The following is a 23,943-nucleotide window of genomic DNA, read 5'->3' as shown; positions in this document are numbered from 1 at the left end:
TCCGGGGCTCACACAGTCGCTGCCATGTGTCATTGGGGCAGGAGGCTGTGCCGTATTCCGTCCTCTCTCCAGTGACTACACAAACACACTTTAATATCAAAGAAGTTTAATATGCTGCAATAAAATAAGCGCCTTGAAAAAGCTCACAGAATAGATGTCAACATTAGAGTAATCCCTCCCACACATCGTCCTCTAGCTCCACACCCCATCACCTCAAAACCAAACCATAAAATCTTAGCCACCACAGGAAATCCTTCCAAGCTTGGATTTCAGTGTGGGCCCCTTTATTAATAACAAGAACACAGTTATCTATGTGGTCCAACAGGAAAAGCAAAAACACAGAAGCACAAAAAGTCTACAAGATTTCAATATTTAAAAGACTTAGTACATACTCAAAGTTAAAATAACTCCAACTTTTATAGCTATACATACTGTTTTAAAGCAACTTAATATATTTTTAAATTTCATATATACACTCTCAAAGGTTCTTCAGGTGAGGTATGTAAACATTGTCTAATGAAAAATTTTCAATGTTTCAAACCAACAGATTCACAGCATACATTGAATTTTCATCCATTAAAGACACAGTATTTTCCTACACTCACTAACAGTGAAATCCAGCCCCAAGAGCACATGCTGCTCTGCCCGGTGGCTACAGGCAGACTCTTCTCACTTGACTAGTTTGGAAGGTGCCGGGGTCAGGGAGGGCTGCACCCTCCAGAGGCCCCGCTCTTGGGCAGCCGGAGCACTGGCTAAGACTCACAAGACAGCAGAAAGGAGCACATCCAAACACCTACAAGATTGACCTCGGCAACAACACCAGGAGGGACCAGGAAAAACTTGAGAACGGTGGAGACTCAGCTCCCTGAACCGAAGCCGGGTCTGTAGCCCCTGCCCTAAACTCATTCTGAAGGGTTGTGGCCTAATAGAAGCAAAATCCAATGCACACCTGAGCTTCAGTTAAATTGCATGGGCCTCCTAGGACCCCCAGGCCCCTCAAAGGCTTGACACTAGCCTAAATTGGGGCACTGGGCTGTGCTTTTCATACAGGGTGGGGTTGAACTTCTTCATGTCATAATGCATATGGGAAAATAATGCCATGAGATCACAAAGATGACCAGCGTCCGCAGGCACTGGCCCAGGACCTTGGAGGAGCTCAATTGTGAAAACCACTTGTTCCCTGAGGGTAAACAGCAGGCTTACATTGAGATTAAGCGAGGCTAAGGTGGGGATTTTCATTACAAAATATCAAAGACTTAGGAAACGTCTGGTCAGAATTTCTATTTCACCTCCATATCATCTACAGGACCCTCCCCCCACCCCTCACCAAAGTAGTCACCTCCCCAACAACACAATGCAGGGCAAGTTCTTTCCTCTGCACGCTTTTGGGCTCAGCAGTGGAAAGTTTACCTTAATGCACCCACTTCAATCTAAAAAACACTAGTGAAAAATCCCAAACACCGTCAGAAATATATATATATATATATTAAAAAAGAGAGACATATTCCAAAAGCCTAAAAAACTACGTCACTTCTAACAATGGTTATCTGGGTGTGGGTATTCCTTTTCATTAAGTTTAGGACGGTCACAAGAAAAGGCTGCTCAACAGAGTTGGACACACTAAGAGCCTAAGCAGACTCTCGGGACCATGGACATCTTGAGCTGAGGCATAGAGGCAGAAGGCAGGACATAGGCTGGCTTCTAAAGGTGAGTCAGACAGAGCAGGGGGAAATATAATAGGCCACATATGTTTCTCAGGTAAAAAATCCTTACATTTATTCTATGGCCAAATGAGCTTTGTCTCATCTGTTCTGGAAACTACAAGTTCCTGGGAAATCGCTAACCTTTCTTTCAATGGGCGTGTCCACTTTTGATGTGTCTGGTGCTAGGCGAGTTCCCACACACTGCTGCAGTTCTGAGACATGGGAGCGTGCAGAAGAAATAGAAGAAACGATTCAAGTAAAGCAGCCTCTTAGGAAAGGCAAGAGGCTTCGCAAGAGCTGTTCCCCAACCCGATCCTCTGAGACAACAGGACTGGTCAGCACCTGGGGTCGTATTGCTATGGAAACACATCAGAAAGAACACCTGGAAGTCTGCTCTGCAGACCCGGGCACTGACCAATTTACTGTACACCTGTATATATATAATATATATATATATATAACACAACCAGATGAGAAGAGGGGGCGGTTAAAGCTTGGATTGGATGGTCCATTACAGATCAAATGCCCCAAACAGCTCTCAACCTGCTGGTTTTGTTTCTTTCTCCATGAGTGAACTGTAGTATGAAAGAAGTCCACCACTCAAAATATATTCTTCTACAATACAATGCAAACCAACATCACTCAGAACATGAGTCTGCATACAGCACATGTAATAAATATTTTTAGAAAACTATTTACAGCATTACATCTTGTGAATATTTAGATGACAACAGAATCTACTTTCTGCAAAGGATAAAAAAAGTTTTGACTGTCTAGTTCAGTGCTAAATTCCCTGGCACCTAGTTATCCATTCACATTTCATCTCAAAATCAGATTTGCTTACAAACAGCATCTTAGAAAAACATTCTCCAGCATTGCTGTTCAAGTGCCTTCCTTGTTTAGAAAAGACAAAGGGAGGCCATAGGAAATATGCAAACTACAGTTCAAATGGCTGACAGTAATCCCTTCATACCTGGTCTCCAAGCACCCTAGAGTCCTGGAGCTGCAGGTCAACCCAGCCATCCTGGCAGAGTAGCATGGTGACAGATGGGGTGCCCATGGATGAGGTACAGGGAAAAGGGCCATGCATAACCATGAAGCATTGGTTTCATGACATCTAGGGTACTCTGAATTGCAGACCAGGACTCCTGAGAAGTAAAGTTGAATACATTTTAGAACCATGGGTTATAGATGGGTGGGATGGGACCACATCTGCACAGATGCTTGATGGGAAAGGATGAGGAGGAAAGCCAAGGTGTTCCCAAGTTTTTTCAATGTGCAGAAGGTGACGTGTGTCTCCTATCGATGTGTGAAAGGATGACTCTCATGAATTCTGAAAGCCAGATTAGAAGCTCACATTGGCAACCACAGTGGTTTCTCCTCATTGCATAGGCATGAGTCTGCTTGTCCTGGGACTACAACCAAGGTCAATTCCTGCACAGGCCATGGAAGTGAACAGCTGAACGTATGTACCAATGGTGCATGTGTGAGTTGAGCTGCTATGGGAAGCCCTGATGCTGGGCTGAGCGAAGTTATACCCCTTCAAGCCCCACTTTGGTCTGGGATGGAGCATCAGAGGGAGCAGCATTAAGGTTCCCGATCTATGCTGTGTTTACCCAAATACAGTAAGGGCTTCCCGGTTACAGCCTCCTGCCTTTACTGTAATGTTTAGGGGTTGAGAGCTGAGCATGGGAGCTGGGAGAACAGATGGCAAGAAGTTTTTGGAGAGCCCTTTTGACAGTTAACTAATTTTGTTAAAATAAATACTTTGTATAGAAGCATTTGAACAGGAAAATATCACTATTTACACAGTAAAATAAACTCCACAGTGGTGTGTATAAATATGCACTCTATGTATTTGAAACCAGTCACTGACACAGCCTCCTAGAACCTACTAAGAACGCAGAAGCCACTAGTGAAATTAATTACCCTACGACACAGCGGCTCTAGCAATAATCCCTACCTGGGGTATAAATATACAAAATTATGCAAATCTTATTCGTATAGTGTCTTTATCACAAATGCTTCCGAACACTACATACAGCTCTAACTACAACACAACACGAGATGTACACCATGGTACCAACTGGAGTGGGGGAAAGGTGATCACTGAATGGCATTTAGACCCAGTCCACTAAACACTGTGAGAATCTAGCAACGAAGAGAAATTTTTCTCATGTGACATGTATGCATTCAGAGAAGCACTTTAGGGGAGGGAGTGTCCCAGAGAAGATGCCACCCAGAAGGGGGCCAGTGGCATAGGCAGAAGGGGAGAGAAAAGGCAAGGTACCAAGAATGACTCCCCAAAGGAGGAGCTGCTTCAGGCCTGACCAAGAGGGCCCTGGACTTGTTCTGCCTAAAGCTGCTGGTGCACAGATAAGGTGCCTTTGGCACACTGGCCATGCCAACAAAAATGCATGGCCTGGACTCAGTTTTCAAACACACAAAGATCAGCCACTTATATTCACAGATATTGACCAAACTTGAGAATTGTAAATCTGCACATATCCTAGGTACAGAAGAGAAATGGAGGGCTATGGGTACGAAACTACCAGTTCCTATGCTTTCAGAGAGGCACTACTTCAGACTCTATGTTCACAGGAAATCAGCATGCGTCACTGCTGATGGAATGTCTCTATCAGTCAAGTTCACTGTGATGCATAACAATCATGATTGCATTTTTCAAGACTGTACTTTAAACTAGACCCTAGTAGATATGCTATATCCGCAATTCATCAGCAAGTATCCAATGAGCAAAGACAATCTCTTTCTTCCTTAGAAGCACTATCAAGAATGTTGCACAAAGACAACTGTGTGCTGAGACAGACAAGCAAGATACCCCAAACCCAAAAGGACTGTTGCAGTGCTGGCCTATATGCACAAAGAAACCATGTGCCTAACTGCTCACACAATTTGATAGTGACTTTTGCAAAGATCAGAACACTGACCTACCTAAAAGGTCAGGCAGTAAGCATTTTAGGTAGTATGGACCACATATAGTTTGCTAATTGTTTTATTATTTCTGCTTGTCCAATTCAAAAAGTGTAAATCCATTCATCCAACCTCTGGTGTATTCTAATACCATGGGCACCCAGATGCTCTTCAGGCAGGCAGTCTAGACTTTCAAGTGGTTTACAAACTGCACCCGTCAGACAGGATGGGCCCACAGGGTGTGAAAGCTTGTGTCTCCTTCCTTGGCACACATGCCTGGGCAGCTGCCTGTCTGCCAGAGGAAGGGCTGGGTCCAGAGCACTGAAAGACACCATCCTAGAGCCTGAGAAAGGACAATCCCATGAGGAGGCAATGGCTCAAACCCAAAAACAAAAGCATGAATAAGGGCAGCTTCTGCACACTGCTCATACTTGTGTGTAGAATAATGGGGTACTGCAAAATGGCTGGCCTTACCATCCATCCCTTATAGGTGATAGGACTCTTCAGAATTTTCAAGAGTTGAATTATTCTGAAAGCTGTCTCAAAAGGCAAGTTTCCAAGTTCTGCTGGTTTTTAAGTTTCTAAAAGTATCTTTTCATTGCAAAGGATTTGGGAGCAAGCACAGGGAAAAGTACCTGCTGCGTGGATATCAGGACTGATTTACATATACAGATGTGACTTTATATCTCAAGCATTCTAGCATTTCAGTGGCTAATAAGTCATAAGAAAATATAAAAAAATTCAAAATAATTGGGCAAGGCATAGAGCTCAGTGGTAGAATGTCTGCCTAGCTTACATCAGGCCCGGAGTCCAAATTTCAGTGCTGTCCACTAATTAGGAGACAAGGTCCCATCTTTTAAATTTGGCGTGATATTTAACTTCATTCTGGAATGCAGAATAGAAACTTTTATTTGAGTTTTGGGGGAGGGGAGGGGAGGGCAGGACTAACACTCTGGAAGCTGACTGGATTTGATATAAAGATACAATCAGTAACTCCTTAGTCATACTCAGGTTAAACGTTCTCTAATTTTTTTTTTTTTGTCCTTCTTTTCTATAGCAGTTCAAAAACCACCATTCTATTGTTAGCTTGTCTTTAGTAAATTTATTTTGAAAGTGTGTGACTGAAAACAGATCAATGGTAATCCATTATAAAGAGTGCTTTGGTTGTCTTTCCCACAACTACATGTGGCGCTGAGAACTCTTAAGTCCAAGAGAAGCACAGTTAATCCCATCACAGTCAGTCTTGGCTTATTTTAGTAAACAAGTGAAGCTACGGGCAGTTCTATGATTAGAAACTATGGGAGCGAACCATGGGACAGTCCACATGACTTCCGAACTCCAAAGGCAGCTTGTTCAGGTATTCTGGTCTACAGGCTGTGGTGGCTTCACTGAGGGGCGGGGGAGGGACTTAAAACACTGCTTATTTAGAGTTGAGTTACTTTGAAACTGTCTCAATGACATGCCTCTCTTACTGCAAGAGAACACAGAAATGCGCTTAAAAGATGGAGCTGAGATGGGGGGCAGCGTGGGAGACAGAGGGTGTGAGGCAGAAGAAGAGAAATGGGGAATATTTATTCCCAAAAGAGATTATTTTCTAAAGCAGAGGTCAGCAGGCTTCTTCAAAGATATAAATATTAACTGTTTTAGGCTTTGTGGACTTCATGGCCACTGTTCCATGGACAATCAATAAGCAAATGGGCATAGTTATATGACAATAAAACTTTATTTATACACATGAGCAGCCGGCCCACATTTTGCATGTCTGGAACAGCTCACAGGTGAGTAAGAGGAGGTCTGCACTGGTGAAACTGGAGGGATGGAGGTGGCTCTCCAGCTACGGACAGCTTCTTGGGTTATTCAGTTCGTTTCTGGTATTCTGACAAGCACAGACTTCGGATGGCAACACCACAAAATCTCCAGTTTGCATGGTGTCATTTCCTATGGGACTCTCAGGCCTGCTAATCAATAGAAATGTTGTCCATAAACGAGTGACAGCTGTGCCCTCACTACAGAAGCCACTACAAGGCTGGAAACAGGCCAAATCCTGATATACAGCATCTGTCTTAAAGTGATGCTTGCTGATGACTTATGTGCACAGTGAGAAATTCACCTGTGGCTGAGTGATGCTCAGAGGGTCGTGGGGGAAGCGGATGACTCTTCTCTCTAAACCATTACAGAATGATGAGGCACACACCCCATAGCTTGACTGTGGTTTAAATAAGACAGTGTAAAATTTTCAATAAAGAAACCCACCACTACCAAACAACAACAAAAATAAAAACAGCAAAACCCAGTGACTCCCAGGAACTAGCAACTATGGATCAATAGACTCAGGTAACATTCCTATGCTGGAAGCTCCCAGAACAGAGAAAGTGCCTGGGTGAGCGAGACTCTGAACCCCAGCAAGACAGCAGGCCCATACCAGGGAGTCTGCGCTCTAGGCAAGCTACACAGAGCTTCTCGGATAGCTCCTGGGGCATCTTCTAGATCCTGAGCAGAGGGAACACGGTCCTGCGGCATCGACTTCAGCTCCAGCCTTAGGACAGCCACCTCACCGAGCACAGGGCCAGGAGCAGGATGCCTTTCAGACTCGGGATCAAAGTGCGGGGCAGAGTGCAGTGTATATGCTGGCAAGTTGTATTTGAAAATGGCTACAGAAGGAAGGGAAACAAAGGGAATGGAGTCAAGGCCAAGCCAGGATGGAGATGCTGAAGGGATGATTTCCCAGCATCTGCTATGGGTGCAGAAAAGTCTAGAACTACTGTCAAATTTTGATTCTTTTCCCTTCTTCTATTAACAAAATTAACTAGATCATCAAAAGTGAGTTCAATAAATGTGAAAAAATTAAAAAAACTTAAGTGTCCAAATTTTGTAGAATGTTCATTTACATAAATGTCACTACTATCAAGTGCAAGCTGTTAAGGATGTCTACTGCACTGTTGTGTTGGGTATGTAACAAACACTCCCACACAGCTCCCTCAACTGCAGGCTACTATCTTGAAGACGCTTTTAAAATTGAAAACACAATCAGAAAAGTAATGGAATGAAGTATGAACCTGGAACAGGAAGCGTCCCACCAACCTACCACTCATTCCTCCCTCTAACCTAACCCAAGCACCTCACAAGGGAGTCACCAGGCAGCCAAGGGCGCCTCCTATGTACAGGCATTGACACACCTCACATTGGCTGTTTAAGTCACTACAACAACAATATCCAGTGAGAACTATAGGAAAAGCTCTTTTAAGCCTTAAAACCATTTTTTAAATATTAAAATGAACCTACTTAAAACATATTAATGCTTCTGTGCAACTTAATGCTGAGAAAGAGTTTCGAGCACACACTCAGCAGTCTCATTACGATAGGTAGCTTGTGAATGGTCAAGGTCAAAGATAATAAAAAGAATAATGGGGAGTGGGGAAAGTTAGGGGTGGGGGAGGAGGCAGTGAAGGGGAAAGCCCATGAATGCTCACGGGACAGAGGGGACATTTAAAAACAAGGAAACGACAACTTTCATTATCCGTGAAATTCAACACAATTCTCAATTTCTCATGAATCAAATGCTCCAGTCCTACCCAATTATCACAAGTTTCCATTATCTGCAGCAAACCTTTAACAATAGCAAAATAGGTAGAAGGCCTGTTTTATCATGATTTGCATATAAAAGAAGTCCATCTGGGTTGATCTAAAAAGATCTGAAACAACCTAAGTAGAATCTTTTAATAAGCACAGGGCAGCAGCTGTCCACGCAAGCCTATTTTGGTGACAGGACACGTCAAAGCTGACGGAGGCTTTAGCAACCAAGTGGTTTGCTGACTGGCCCAATAGAAATGTCAAGTACACACAGTACAATGGAGCAATGTCCCAGGAATTGAGTGAAGCCAATGGGGCTGTGTTAGGCTCCACCCAGGAAAGACAAGCATCACCACTTTCAATTATTGTAGTTCTCATTTCGGAGCCACGGGACAGTGAAGCAGTGTGGGAGGGGCAATACTGCAAGCATTTAGCCACGAGGCTGGAACTATCAATGGGTATAGACACCTACTCCAGACAGACGCCTACTCCAGACAGACGCCTACTCCAGGCACGAACAGTCACATCAGAGTCTCAGCTGAGCTTCACTCAGCTGGGGATGGGGGTGTGGCTCCACTGAGATTCTGGGCAGCTTCTTGTAGCTGCCTGGGTGTCCTAGTCTTTCAAGGCCACTGCTCTCCAAGTCTGATGTGAAAGTGGTATTAGGGATGTGCATGGAGACACTGGATTACTTGCAAACAATCTGGCCATTGCTAATTTCTCAGCTTACAGATACACTGCATGGGGAAGAAAGAATTTCCCTGTGAAACTAGTACCAGGAGACACTAACTAAATGCAGATACACCTAGATGCATATGCACAAGGCTAAGCTTTCCTACTGCCGGAAAGACATGTGGACTTTCACTGCATAGGGAAGTACTCTGCATAAGAATGGAAACAAAGAATCACTCATCCTAATGGTCAAATGATAGCTACAAGATGAAAACATACACAAAAAGCTGCAACAGAATAGAACACACACCTCACAGAGTAGTAATACCAAGCTCGCAAGGTCCCAAACTGGAGGATGACAAGTGTTAGTAGTAACATAGTTTGGGGGTGTGGGGGGGTGTTTCTAGCACATCTTTTGTCCCATGGGCACACAAATTAGAGAACATGATCTGAAATGATTTTAAAAAAAGATGAAGGGGTGATAAACAATATGAGTTTTAGAAGGAAACAGAAACATTAATCTTTTATAATAATTATAAATCCCCTGCATTCTCCACATACCATAGAAATGATTTGGTTCAGCTTTCAAATATCACTCAAATAAAAACCAGACAAGACAGAAAGGGGAGTTGTGCTGCGGTCTGCAAGGTGCACCTGTCCAGGGGCGCACAGGCAGCTGCTGCCGGCTCCTCACTCGCTCACGCATGCGCAGCGGTGGCCTCCTCAGTGACAGAGCAAGTGCTTGTGCGTCAAGTATAAAATACAAGCCTTTAGTCACATACATCAGCTTCTCAGCTTTTGTCAAATTTTAAACAAAAATGATAAATAAGGCACTGTACTTCTTAAAACAAAAACTGCTTGTTTCCAAGTTTAAAACCCAAGGAACAACCAGAATATAATGTACAACTTCCCTTAGCCATGGAGAAGGACTCTCTTCAAGTTCCCGTCTCTAGCTGAGACGCATTTTCTGACATCTCAAACTGGTGTTCTCTGTAACTGCAACGTGAAAGGCTTAACAAGCTTATAAAAAGCAGATTTTGTTAATGCGAGATAAAGGTTTTTTGTAGAGGCCAGCCTCTCTCGGGGCCAACCAGCTCTCACTTGGAATCTAAGCGTCGACGTTTGCTCTGTGAAGAGTCCAGTTTGGCCTTGAGCTTTCTCTTTCTCTGGGCAGCCTGGCTCTCTGGGCTTTTTGTCAAGGGTCTGGCTCGGCCCCTACCACTGCTCAGCTTCCTGCTTCTCCCTCTGGCTTTGGGGGGCTTTGTAGAGGCATCTCCTGCCCCCTTTTGCTTGGCAGGCTTTGTCAGCGCTTCAGAGGCTGCAGCAGGATGGCTAGGCCTTTTGTCCGCATTCTCTTTTTCTTTCCTGGATGGTGGGCAGCTCTTCCCGGGAGCCTTTTTACAGATTCTCACTTTATTCTCTTTCAAGGTCATCTTCTTGGATAGTTGGCTGCCTCTGTCCTTTGCAGCTAGCTTCTTGGCAGAAAGGCCTCTGCTGGCTTTTGTTGCTGGCCCCTTGTCCCTATCATCCTGAGTTCCGCAGCCTTCTGCTCTTTTGCGCTTGTTCTGACCTTCTACTTTAAGCAAGGTTTCAGGCATCTGCTTCCCTCTTTTCCTCTTGCGTCCTTCAGCCCTCTTGGGGGTGACAGGAAAGCCATCTGCACCCACCCGGAGGGCCAGCTTGGGGGACATCAGCGGGTTGATGCACACGCTCTTCTGGCCCTGCTTCACTTCGGAAGGTCCGCCCAGTGAGCTGTCCAGGCGCTGGGCTCTGAGCTTCCCTCGAATATTGGAATACTTTCTAAGGATCCGGGTGCTGGCTGGAGTAGGCAGGTTGGCGGGAGGATGGCTATTTCTACCTTCCCTGGCTTCCTCTACAGTGTCTTCACCGTTAGGGCCGAGGCTGCTGTCACTGGCAGCCTCTGGCTCCACCTGGCCAGGATTCTCTCGCAGGTTAGCCCACAGCTTCTGTGTTTTCCAATTGTTCCTAGCAGGAATGGCTCCAGGAAATTTCTTTAAGTGTTTTTTCAAGCGTTCTGCCTGTAGTGAACTGGGGTATAGGGTGGCAGGAGGGTACTTCTGAAGAGGGTGTTTAACAAGGGGGATGTCTCCTGGAAGACGAGTATTTAGTTTCTTCACAATGACCAGAGACCGAGTTTCTGTTGTCTCTAAGAACCACTTACAGATGTTAGACAGTTTAAAGTTTGTCATAAACAGCATCTGAACAGGAGAAAACTTTTGCACCTCCAATGAACCCCTGCACTTCCGTGACCTCTTCTTGCTCTTCCAAATCTCCTTCAGCTTGTCGGACTTGCTCTTTGCTCTTGCTGTTGGCTGTGCTTCTTTCTCCAACTGGATCCAGCCCTTCTGAACTTTCAGGTACTGGGCGTTGAAGTTGGCGATCAGCTCCTGGTTCTCCTCCTCTGCACACCATCCCACAAACTTGGGCTGCTCTTCCACCACCGTGTCTGCATCGTCCTCATCCAAGGGCTCCACACTCTCAGAAGCTTCACTTTCCTTTGGTGCTGGGCTGACTGGTGTGACTTGCTTTTCAGAAGTCACTTTTGTAGTGTCCAAGGCATCCACACAATGAGCGTGTCTCAGGTTGTAAGTTGAAGAAGGCAATCTCTTAGGTCTTGGTACCAATTTTGATGGCCCAGCAGGATCACCACTCTGACTGGCTGATATCCCAGCTAAGCTAGATGAAGGAAGGCCAGCATCATCTTTAGAGTGGGTATCCTCAACGTCTACCTCACTCACAGAGGCTTCCACATCCTGTGTGGCAATGTGTCCCAGCTTCTCTTTTACCTGCTCCAGGTCCTTCTTACAAGGAATGCTTTCCGAGGGCACATGTGCATCTCTCTCATCTATTTTGGACCAGACATTAATTTCCAGGTTCTTCCCAGGCAGTGGCTGGCCAACTGTGGTGGGGTCACTGCTTGGGGAAGTCTCCCCTTCTTCTCTTTTAACTTCCTTTGCCATCATGCTTTTTAAAGTCTGCCTTGTGATGACTCCAACTCCTTCACCCTCCTGCGTGGTATCTTCATCAGAGGAACGTTCACCGACACTGGGGTTTTCAGTGTCCTCCAGATCATCTGTATGGATGCTGTCAATCACTGAGCCCTCGGGGGTTGCCCTACCAGAGCGCCCTTCTCTTTTAGAATGCTTTACGGCAGGATTTTTAGAAACCTTCATTTCAGAACAAGCAGTGGATGAATCTAAACCTTGGCTTCCTGGGCACCTGTCAGCAGAGGATGAATCTACAAGTTGACTTCTTAGGCATCTATCAGAGGCCTCAGGGAGCTTTTTACACTTTTTCTTCTTGTCCACATTCTCTTCGGGCGAGTCCAAGTTTTCACTCAGATCCTGTTCTGATGAGTGTTTTCTATCACAGTCATGTATCTCCAGCTGTCCAGTTCCACTGGCTGCCTCACCTCCCTCGGTCTCACCCGGGTTCTCATCACTGACAATGCTGCTTTCCAGGAGGGGCAGGGCGGCTTCTAGCAACAGCGTCTCCCCAGGGATAGCTCCAGTCTCAGCCTCAGTACTGATGCTTTGGTCATGCTCAGACAGTTCTAGACTCAGGGGAGGATCGAAACCCACAGCAGGACTTTCATTTTCTGAGCACAGAGAATGCTCTTCTCTGACGACTGTTTCAGGAGAAGACTGAGGTCTACACAGCTGGTCTTCACCATCTTCCCCAGAGATGAAGGGGGTGCTTCCGGTTGTGGGAGTCAGGTGACACTCCTGGAGTGTATGCATTTCCTCTGACTCCAGAGGAGAAGCTGGTGGCTGGTCTTGCTCAAGGAAAGATAGTGCACTTGCTGTTGGAGGTGAGACTGCAATGTTGCCTTCTGGAACATTAGGCATACCCTCATCAGGGAGGGGTGCAGGCAGAAGACATGCCGGACTACAGGCTGTGGTCTCTCCTGGAGTAGGGGAGCTGCTAGGATCCTGTTCATTCACAGTAAGGCAAACCTCTGGCTCCTGATACTCTTTTGCTGATGACATGTCTTTGCCTCCTTCCTCAAGGGAGTTTCTTTCCTTCCCAGGATCGTCAGTGGTATCTTCTTGCAGAAGTTGCATTCCTACTGTGGGAAGCTGTACATCTGTAGTTGGAAGCTGTACATCTGCAGTTGGATGCTGCACACCTACGGTGGGAAGCTGCACACCTACTGTGGGAAGCTGCAGATCTACTGTTGGATGCTGCACACCTACTATGTGCTTTGAGGTGGGAAGTGTAAGAGTCTGCTTGGGAGTCACCACTACCTCTGGTGCTATCGGTGAGCAGCTTCCCTTTTCTTGGGAGCGTAAATTTCTGGCCAGTGTGCGAACAGTTGGCAATTCACAACAATCACCATTAAAAAAGTATCCCCGGGTACTCTTTCGGGCTGTTTTCCGAGAAGACAATATGGATCTTTGATTTTCAAAGTGGCATTCTGTTATTGGTTGGCTGATATAAACAACATCACACTGGTTGTCATAATCATTTATCCTCAAGCCTGATGCCCTCTTACTCTTCCGAGCAGTCTTGATGGAGGCTGTTATCATCTTGGTTCGAGAGTGACCATTGGGTGCTCTGTGTACAGCTGGTGTGGGGCTGGGAGCTAACCAATCACCTTTGGAATGATCAAAATGGCCCTGGTCGCTGGGGTATGTCTGGTAACCCACCTTGTTTCTACCTAGTGAATGAAGATGGTTCTCTTGCTTTGGCCTCGCATCTTGTTCATCTGCCTCTAAATCCTGGTGTAAGGATGTTTTTGAGCCACACTGTAAAGTATTCTCTTTGTCTGCAGTACTAGATGAGTTTCCCATAAACCCTGAGTCCCATTTCTCTTCTGATAAAGCTTTGAATGAGTTTCTTTGAGAAACAATACAGCTACCACCTTCTTCAGTATTCTCAGCTGCCACGTCCACTGCAGTCAGACTTTCGACTGAGGCTGGGGCATGGTCTTCACCATCCTCACAGGGTTTCATGCTGATGTCTTGTTCCTGTCCAGTGGTTTGCCCCTCTAAGCTTTTGGAACTGTGGAGGGAGTTAAAAGAGGAAGAATCCAATGTAGTGAGGCATTCCACAGTGGGACTGTCTGCTGATTTTCTGGAGTTAGGTTGAATGTCTGGAAGTTCAGAGGAATCTTTCTGGACAATGGTCAAGGCATTCTCTCTTCCATCTACAGAGTCTATCTCAGGAGGTGGTTCCTTCATGGTTTGTTCAGTCACACTCAGAGAGCTAGGAGAACCCGAGGAGTCTAAGAACAAATTTACAGAAGCAGGAGACTTCCCATCGAGACACACATCATCCGTTTCATCTTGTCTGCAGCTCAGCTGGGCACAATCTGCACTGCAAGTGGAGACATCCATCACTGTGGAATCTAAAGGCTGCAGGTCCTCAGTACCTGGCTGAGATTCGGTGTATAGGTCACTCAGGACACGAATGAATTGCTTCTGATGATGCGTGCACAGTTTGACCATAAACTTCTCCAGTGGGGGCTTCGATGGATGGTTAGAATCAACTGCTGATGCCTCTGTTGAATTCTTACTAGACAAACAGAGCAAAAGAAGAAATTAGCATGTGCACTTCCAATGAAAGGTTTCTATAACATGAACTGTATCAGATGCTATTTATATTTTAAAGAGAAAGGGCATTCTAGCCAAAACTGTCATTGACTTCCAAGTCCATCATTTACTTTAGTTCAATAAGGAAAATATAACTAGAATATAAAGCCAGCCCATCTTAGTCTCAAAAACATTTTGTTTTTTATGGTACCAGGAAATGAAAGAGGGCCTGGCACAAACTAGGAAAGTACACTACCACTGAGCTACATTCCAATCCCCTACTTCATACTTTTACACTTCAATAATTCAGAAATAACTGTCTTAGAGGAAATATTGAAAATAAAGTTTGCCCACATTATTAACTCCACATGGTCAACATAGAGCAACCCTTATCCAAAAGTCTGTAATGCTCCAAAATGTAAACGTTTGCAAGTGCTAACATGGAGGTACAAGTGGAAGACCACACACCATGCAACTGTTAGATGCAAGACTACTGAAAATACTGTGTAAGATTCCTTTTAGGCTGTTTGCATACAGTGGGTCTCAACCATAAATGAATTCTAACATTCAGCTGGGCCTCTCCTGAGAAAGCTCAGTAAATATATGCAAACATTTCAAAATCTGAAGAAAGTCAAAATTCCAAACATGTCCGGACCCAAGCATTTTGGATAAGGGATACTCAACCTGAACTTCTGTTGTAGGCCTAGGCAACCGTGTTAAAACCACCACTAGTCTAAGTCTATTAACACTGATAAAAATTCAGACATACTGCATTACAGACATCATCTTAGAAGTATTTAGAGAACTCAATGGCTATAAGACAATTTCTCAGAAAGAGCAATTGGCTGGAGAACCACTAATAGTGTTCTAGAACAGGAAACAAACAGCAATAAGAATGTTCACATTTTAGGTATATTAGACAGGGGAATGACAAGCAGGTTCTGATTTATAGCCTAAGTGAGGAGGTAGATGGGAAGTAGAAACATGAATGGCAAACTATCAGCTTCGACTGGTGCAAGGCAGAAGTATTAGTATCACACTAGCCTTCCACTGAATTCCCTAGAACATCAGCAGTAAACAGCTACACAGCTGCTCTGCAAGAAAGCTGTCTCCATACTGTGAAGCATGTGTCTGCTCTCTGGGACAAGCTCTCAGAGTTTAAGCCACAAGGTCAAGGTGGTGGAAGAGGCCAATACTAGACTCAAGACAGGTCACAGGGATGGCCTGTAGGATGGCCAACAGCTTTTACAGTTGCTTTGTGCTTCTGGACGCACAGCTTTTACGGAGCTCACCTAGATGGGGCCCGGTTTGCTACAACTTCTCCCCCACACACTCTGGTTTGTAGACCTGTAGGAGACTATTATTTGACGGTGTATGAAGCACAACAGAACATGGAGGGTAACTTCACACGTGTGTGAACAGATGTTGATGCTGTCTTTTGACTTTTACCTCCCGGGCAGGAGGTGCCTTTATAGGAAGGCTTACTGCAGACAGTCTGCATCACCTGTCTTCCCACCTCCCACTGGGAGTGGAGTTGTAGGAAAAGGACACAGGAGCTCAAAAATGAGATGCCCGATTCTACTCCTATCCTGACATTTACAGGATTCCAGGGAAGTGACCTCATCTCACTGAACCTTAGCTTCCTCATCTGTGTCCTGGGACTGAAAAGCAGAATACTGAGAGACACAAAAGTGGGGCTTAAGTACCTTTGCTTTCTGTTTCTAACTTGAGACACGGTCTCTCTCTCTAGTTCTGGCTAGCCTGGAACCTGCACCAGTCCTCTCTGATCCTCCTGCCTCTGCCTTTTATGTGTTTGGCTTATGGATGTGGTAGCACACTCCAGCAAAAGCAATCAAGGTTTTGTTTGTTTGTTTCCCAGGGGGACCCCAAATGTTCTGTGCAGCTGAGACTAACCACGAGCTACTCCTGCTTCTCTGGCCTCCACTGTCTAAGTGTTGGGGTGACAGTAATATGCTATCATGGCCAGCTAAATTTTTAATTACATTTATATTGTGTATGTGTGTATACTCTCTCATGTGCACATGTGCCACAACATACATGTAGAAGTCACAAGGCAAATTCTGTGAGTTTGTTTTGCCCTTCCAAACAGATGGGTCCCAGGAACTAAACTCAGGTCATCAGGTTTGGTGGCAAATACTTTTATACACTGAGCCATTTTGCTAGCTCCCCCACTCCACTTTTTGTTTATTATTTTTGTGTAAGTCTTTACAGTGTCACCTTGTCTCTTAACACATCTTCTCCCCATCCGCCTTTGTTTCTCTGAGAATCAGTAATTCATACCATCAGGACAAAGGCAGAGAATCGAGAAGACAGTACCAAGTGATATGTTCTAAGCACAGTGCTTTAAGGTTCGGAACTGAATGTTTTGCTGGCAATTTGGATGCATAGGCAGGAGCCTATAAGTGGCGTCCTTGGAGCCACGAGCCTGCACATTAACACCAACCTTTGTCCAGCTATCATTAAACAGCTAACTTTACAACTATGGCCATAAAACCACTTTTGCCCGTGCCTCCAAATTACTACGTACTTTCCCCCTCTAAAGAGGAACTAAATTTAGATGATTTTTAATTTCTTACCATTTGGCTATTTAATTTTTAGAGTTAATCTTAACTTCCTGATAATTCTATTGCTGCATTTTTCATGTTTGGCTTTTAAAAAATGGTGTCCATCTGTTTTAAATGGCTGTTTGCCAGTTTTAAATGGCTAAGTTCTACCCGTGCTTGACATTATTCAAGTATCCCTATATCTTTAATGGAGCTCAAATACAGCATTCACACTAACTCTCCTAGGCAACTAGCAGTGAACCCAGAGTAGAGAGATACTGTCATGCAGACAATTTCCTCACTCTAACTCTGGAAAAACATGGTATTTTGGTTCAGTGATTAGTCCATATCATATTACATTCTTGACACCTGACTAAATATGATCTTTACAGGAAAATATATTACAGACGTTGCAATCATTTGCCTGACTTCATGTAATGTTAAAATCACATGTAACTTCTGCTCAACAGGAGTCCTTCCTGTAATAGTTAAGTGAATTATTTATCAAGCAGAAATACTTGACTACTACCACCAAAGCACAATGAGGTCACAGGGATTAGTAAACTGGAGAGAGGTTGTAAAGACAAGGGAATCTGACTTGCAACTCTCAGAATTCGTCCTTGTTTTATCTCCTTGGTGAGAAATGGCCTGTATGGCCTTGATCACAGTCTTTCTACCTTGAGCTCAATGCCTAATTCAGAAGGGTGTGGTAAAAGGATAAGATAATACTCATAAAAACTAAGAGGCACAATTTAAAAGCAACGTGTTGCTTCACAACCCTATCTTCAATGATTTACTCAATGATGTTTTTCTAGATCAGAGGTTGGGCACAGCTGAACTCTCCTATTTAGTCAATATTGCAATACTTACATTCCTGCGGTTAATATAAATGGTGGGCAGTCGATGCTTATGTTATTTTCCAGGAAAGGACAGATGAAAAGGTGGCAGGGAGCAGAATGTCAAATGTAAAGATCTAGAACCTAGAGTAACAGGTTCAGGTACTCTCCCCAGCAGCCAGCTTGTAACCAACCACCCAAGGACTCCCGGGTAGGGAAAGCACTATCACTGATGACCAAAATATATTTTCTTGACTGAAAGAGACCAACACTTAAGCACATAGGAGCTAATGTTAGGTGCAGAAAGGGCTGGTCTGAGAACGTGGAGGGGAAAGAAGGCTTTAAACAGAGTAGACTGGCTAGAGTACTCAATTTGGCTTATGTATCAAGTCCCCTATCAAGGTGTCCAAGTTGTACTTTTGCTAGGTAGTAACCGGAAAGGATGTTTCCCATGTCCTCACTCCTAAGTCTTTTCCAGGGTGTGGCAAGTCTGCTGACAGGTTCGGGGGTGAGGGGTGGGTGGGGTTGGTGAGCAATAAGAGAGGGGAATAGGAGGGTCTAATAGGGGAAGTGGGAAAAGGGAGCTCTTAAGGGAGGGAGGTTATAGAAGGAGGAGGGTAAAATAATAAGGATGCCAGAAAAAGCTGCAAGGAATTTAACTATTTACCTTTAAAAAACTATAATACATATAATTTTGTATAATTTTTATACATACATGGTTTTAATGACCTTTTCTCATCTGGGTTGACAGTGCTTCCTCCAAGAGCCAAAGACCACCTAATGAAAACCCCCACACCAAACATGAGAAGCCCTCTTCTGAGCTATTGGCCAGGCCATCCGGGGGACTCCCCAACATACAGCCTATCACTGTTGCTGCTGCTTGCTCCCCCGGGAAAGTCCTTATTGCTGAAGACACCATGTACTTCAGCAACAGAGCCCAGAAACCCTTGAGCTATGACTGACCCGAATACTTTGATGGCAGCAGAAGGAAAGCATATTTGCCCTTGACTATCTCCTATCTAAACAAAGGGACGACCCAAAGGCTATGACACAACTATGTATAGTCAAAATGGCCACGAGTATGCAAATATTTCTTTATTCAAACAAACTGTGTATAGCTGTGCCTCCAAGTCATTAGCAGTCAAGTTTCCATCCACAGAAGTGGCAGAAGTAAAAACAACGGCACTGGGGAGGTGGCTCAGTCAGGAAAGTGCTTGCCATGCAAGTGTGAGGGCCTGAGTTTGCTCCCAGCTCCCACATGAAGGATGGGCCATGGAAGTAGGCACCTAGTGCCAAGGTCTTGTAATCTCAGCCTGGGGAGGTGAGGACAGGAGGATCTGTGGGGCCAACTGACCAGACAGTCCAGTCTTGTCGTTCTCAACCTGTGGGTCGTGACCCCTTTGGGGTCGCATACCAGGTTATTTCTGACACTCAACAGTAACAAAATTATAGTAATGAAGTAGCAATGAAATGTTATGGTTGGGGGCCACCACAGCATGAGAAACTATACTAAAGGGTTACAGTACGAGAAAGGTGGGGAACCACTGCTCTAGTTTGAACTGGTGAGCTCTAGGTTTAGTGAGACTGAGTTTCAAAAACTAAGGTGAGGAGCAATAGAGGAGAATAACCAATACAGAGCTCTGGCTGCCACACACACCACACATGAATCTAAGTACAAGCAAAAGTGACAGAAAAAAACGAGAAGTCAAGCCGTTTAATTCATGTTTTCTAGGTGGTTGAAATCCAGATGATCTCAATTTAGGCGAAATTCTAGATACTTTGGAGAACTGGTGGTGATTGTGTGTGCTGGGTGATCAGTGTAGGGGTGATCTCTTCCCACAGTGGGAGTGATTCTCCGAGAGTCAGCACTGCTAATGGCAGTGTGGGGAAGAGTGAGGCCAAACATCCTTAGTAACTGCTTTCTCTCCATGCACTGGGTTCCTAATCAAGTGCGCTCAAAGCAGGGGCAAGCAAACATCATCAATTATAAACTAATAATCGAAATGGGGGAAATGGCTGGTGCTGGACAGACAGCAGCGTACAGGCCTTATTGTATATCCTTGCTACGAGGATGTTTTCAGAACGGCTCTCTTAAACAACAGGCAGTAGTTTAAGGCATGTATACTCAATCTCCTGTTCTTCATTTTGTTTGGTTTTTAAATTTTCTGATTTTTAACCAGCCAGTCTGACTTATTACATTATAATAAAATAAATTACAAAGAAGATTCAAGGATACTCTTTATGCTTTAGGCCTATTAGCAAATGGTAAGTGCGAGGAGGTGTGAATCCAAGCAGCTCAGGAGCAGAAAGCAAAGGCCAACTCCTTTCCAGCAGTATGATGAGCTCAGAAAGGGGACATTTCCAACAAAACACTTCTCAAGTCCTCTCCGCCAAACTCACGTTTGCTTGTAACTCAATCATCCCAGTCAAGACATTGTAAGATCAAACATATTACATTTGGTGTTCATTAGACAAAAGGAAATTTCAAGGATGTAAAAGATGAGATTTGGGACTGGATGGCATAAATTATAAACAACAGTTCCTGGAAGTTACACCACTGAGTGATGGAAATGAATCTAGTAAGATGACAAACTAAGTGTTATAACAAGAAGAACTCCTAGGAAACGGAAGCAGACTTAGGAAATAAACCAACTGACATTTCAGGAAGCCAGAGCTCTGGCCAGGGCAGACTTGAGCTGAGGAGTCATGTATCCTGAGACCTACAGAGTCAGAAGTCTGGATGGTAAGATCACCATCACATGAGAGCACAGGATAAGCCAGACACTAGACTATTTATTCCTTTTTCTTTCTTCTCAAGTAAAAATTAAATTTATGTTGTTCTTTAGGAAAACTGCCCTTTAATTCCCAATTTAAATCATCAGGACAAAAACACCAACCCCGTAAGCAAAATATAGACAGAAGAGGCTTCTTCCCCAAGGGAAGGAGAACTAATTTTGTAATGCTGCCTGTTCCTTTAAGAGTGGTAAGAGACAAACAACTATTGAAAGATCTGGCATGGCCCAAGTGCTAAAGAAGCCATCATTAGATACATTCCCATGAATGGATATGTACTTCCTTTGTAATAATCATCATAATCTCAAATAAAAAGATCTCTACTATGCAAGGCATCTAAACAGCTATGGGAGGAGGCAACAGAAACATAAAATCAAAGGACGTCACACTCCACGACAAGCTCAGCAACACAACTATGTTTCCTCTCAACAAACTGCTATGCTTCTGACAGATCATCTTAATCTTTTGGGGGAGAGGAAGAGAAAAACCTGCAGATGATATTCTGGACCAAATGACTATGTGATGTCCTGACCTTTGCCACGGCTTCTATGGGACCTCCTCTCTCTTAACTTTCTCGTGTTCTCTTGAGATTCTTAAGTTTCCACTCTGGAAATTTTAGATTTCAGAACTACACACATCTGTGGTATATCCTAAAGCTTAAGGCCTTTGATGGCCTTGTAAATTACTTAAAATGGACACAATCACATATAATTCCTAAGTAATTACTTAAAGATGCCTAAGATTTAATTGTTTACTTTATGGATGTTAGATAAGAGAAAAAGGAAATGTGTGTGTATAAAATTGAAGTTATCAGGATAAACAAAGTATTTTAGTTTCTTTTTAAAAGAATTTATGTGTATGGGTGTTTTACCTGCATGTCTGTCTGTCTGTCTACCAAGTGCATGCCTGGTGCCCACACAGGCCAGAAGAGGGTGTTGGATCCCCTGGGACTAGATTTGCAGTGAACTGTCATGTGGGTGCTGGGACTTGAACCCAGATTCTCTAGGAGAGCAGCCAGTATTCTTAACTGCCACCATTGCTCCAAGCTCATATTTTAGTTTAAGAGATGGGGTCTTGCTATGCAGCCTGTGCTGGTCCAGAACTCTTGGGCTCAAGCACTCCTACCTCAGTCTGAGAAGCTGGACTATAGACTCAGGACACTGCCCACAGCCTGAGTGTTTTACACCTCCTTTTCCTTCTCTGCAGTACACTCTCGTAATTACTAGCCCTTGACAGCTATCCTGCACCACTTTATTCAGAAACACCCAAGGCCACTGCTGAGGTATGGTGTAAGGTGTGTAAGGTGTTATGGTGTAAGAATGAACTTAGATTCGTGTTGGTTTTACTTAGAAACACTGGAAGACAAAAATGTAACTAAATGTATTCTCTCTCTCTCTCTCTCTCTCTCTCTCTCTCTCTCTCTCTCTCTCTCTCCCCCCCCCCATGCAGACAAAGCTGAAGAGGCCATATTAAATATTTATCACTATTGCTATCGCTTCCCTTGCTTCCAATACACTACTGAGTTCAGTTACATAGGTTGGTTTTCTTAGAAAACCAAATACCTTGCAAGCTCTTTGCCACCAGTTTATTTTAGATGCTGTTTCCTATTATTCATATTTGCTCTTTCCAAAGTCCAAACCAGGACTTGTCTCATGTTTTATCTATGAATCTGCTGCCGACTTCCCATTGCTTCACACTCACCCTTCAGCCGATTTCCCTGTGGGCAGTGGTGGCAGTTCTTCTCTGACTTTGTCTCCTTTTATTAAATAGCATCGATGCTGTAAGCTAACAGTTTTCAACCCTTTTCCTCCCTTTGCCTGTGAAGCTCTTGTAGGTCAAAACCTCTGGTCTATTCTAACTTGGGAACTTCACTGATTACAGTCTGGGGTAGCTCATTGCATGCATGAAGTAATTAATAAACCAGGGAAATAAAGTTAACTATGTAGCAAAAATGACTTTCCTTGTATATATCCCAATGGAACTGAAAGGGGAAGAAAAACCCTTATGACAGACAATCAGAAAAGACAGGAAGGAGCTTTCAAAGAAAACATATTCAAATCAACCCAGCAGAATTTATGGGAGATGAGTTCAGGTGTCATACGGCACAGTAGAGTAAATATAGACAATGAATTATACTATGTATTAAAAAAGAAGGGAAGGATTTGGAATGTTTTCTAAAAGGAATCATAATGTTTGAGGAGATGTATGTACTTTCCTTGATTTGAATATTACATAATATACAAATTTATTAAGTCACTTCGTATGGTATTAAATGAACATGTAATTTTCATATCTCAACTCACAGAAGAAAAAAGGTGAAAAGGGGGAAATCTGAAGGTTAGATAGTAGACATGTAAGTTTTTGATAAAGCACACAGGTTCATCCTAGAGGACTCCCTAAGACACCAGACGACGGGGATGAAAGTAGATGTACACAATGGTTTCAAAAGCCACTACAGGACCTGAATTTTAACCCAGGACAAAGAAATACTAGACTATGTCACCGAGTACCCAAGTCCATTTACACAGATACATAACGAAACCAGTTTCAGAAACAGTACTGACCCTTAATACCAACCCCCCATCATGCTCGCTCTCTCTCTCTCTCTCTCACACACACACACACACACACATACAACACACATACAAACTGGCTAGGACATGTAAAACCATCTTTGAGAGGCTAATATTACAACTTATTTGTCTACTTTTAAACACTCTAATCTACATAGATGGCCCAGTCCTTAACATCAAAACATCTCATGGTTACTTCTACCCCCCCCCCCCAAATCATTATCTTTCTACAAAAGCTACATTGCCTGGTTTTCCTTATCAAGGTGTCTTAAGTCTAATTAAGTGTAATCAAGTGTAATTAAGAGTAGTGGTCTTGTGGCAGAAGTGTGTCACTGGGGGGTAGCTATGGGCTTTCAAAAGCCCAAGTCAGTTCCACTGTTTCTTTCTCTTCCAGCTGCCTGGAGGTCCGGATGTAGGGCTCTCAGCTATCTCTCCAGTACCACGCTTGCTTGCATGCCACCATGCTTTCCACCATACTGATAGAACTAAACTTCTATGACTGTAAGCAAGCCCCCATTCAATGCTTTCTAAGAGTTGCCTTGGTCATAGTGTCTATTCACGGCAATAGAACACTAAGACAATATGCTTAACATTTCATTTTACTTTAGTTTTCTTTTCTTTTTTCTTTTTTTCCCCCCGAGACAGGGTTTCTCTGTGTAGTTTTGGTGCCTGTCCTGGATCTCGCTCTGTAGACCAGGCTGGCCTTGAACTCACAAAGATCCTCCTGGCTCTGCCTCCTAAGTGCC

At 44.0% G+C, this 23,943-nt stretch overlaps 1 protein-coding gene across 9 annotated transcripts in view; it reads right to left on the bottom strand.

The window, feature by feature from the left end:
- Positions 1–89: 89 nt before the first annotated feature.
- Positions 90–23,943, bottom strand: part of Lcor (ligand dependent nuclear receptor corepressor) — a 133,312-nt gene continuing 109,458 nt past the window's right edge. For all 9 annotated transcript variants that reach the window (XM_076563094.1, XM_076563096.1, XM_076563093.1 and 6 more), the window contains one exon: positions 90–14,414. In XM_076563094.1, coding sequence (XP_076419209.1) covers positions 9,974–14,414 — 4,441 coding nt within the window. In that variant the 3' untranslated portion in view covers positions 90–9,973. The remainder of the gene's footprint in view (positions 14,415–23,943) is intronic.

This window comes from Peromyscus maniculatus, chromosome 1, assembly GCF_049852395.1.
Source record: "Peromyscus maniculatus bairdii isolate BWxNUB_F1_BW_parent chromosome 1, HU_Pman_BW_mat_3.1, whole genome shotgun sequence".
Classification (NCBI taxonomy): Eukaryota; Metazoa; Chordata; class Mammalia; order Rodentia; family Cricetidae; genus Peromyscus; species Peromyscus maniculatus.
Note: the sequence above shows the minus strand (reverse complement) of the source record. Positions and strands in the feature narration are given on the sequence as shown.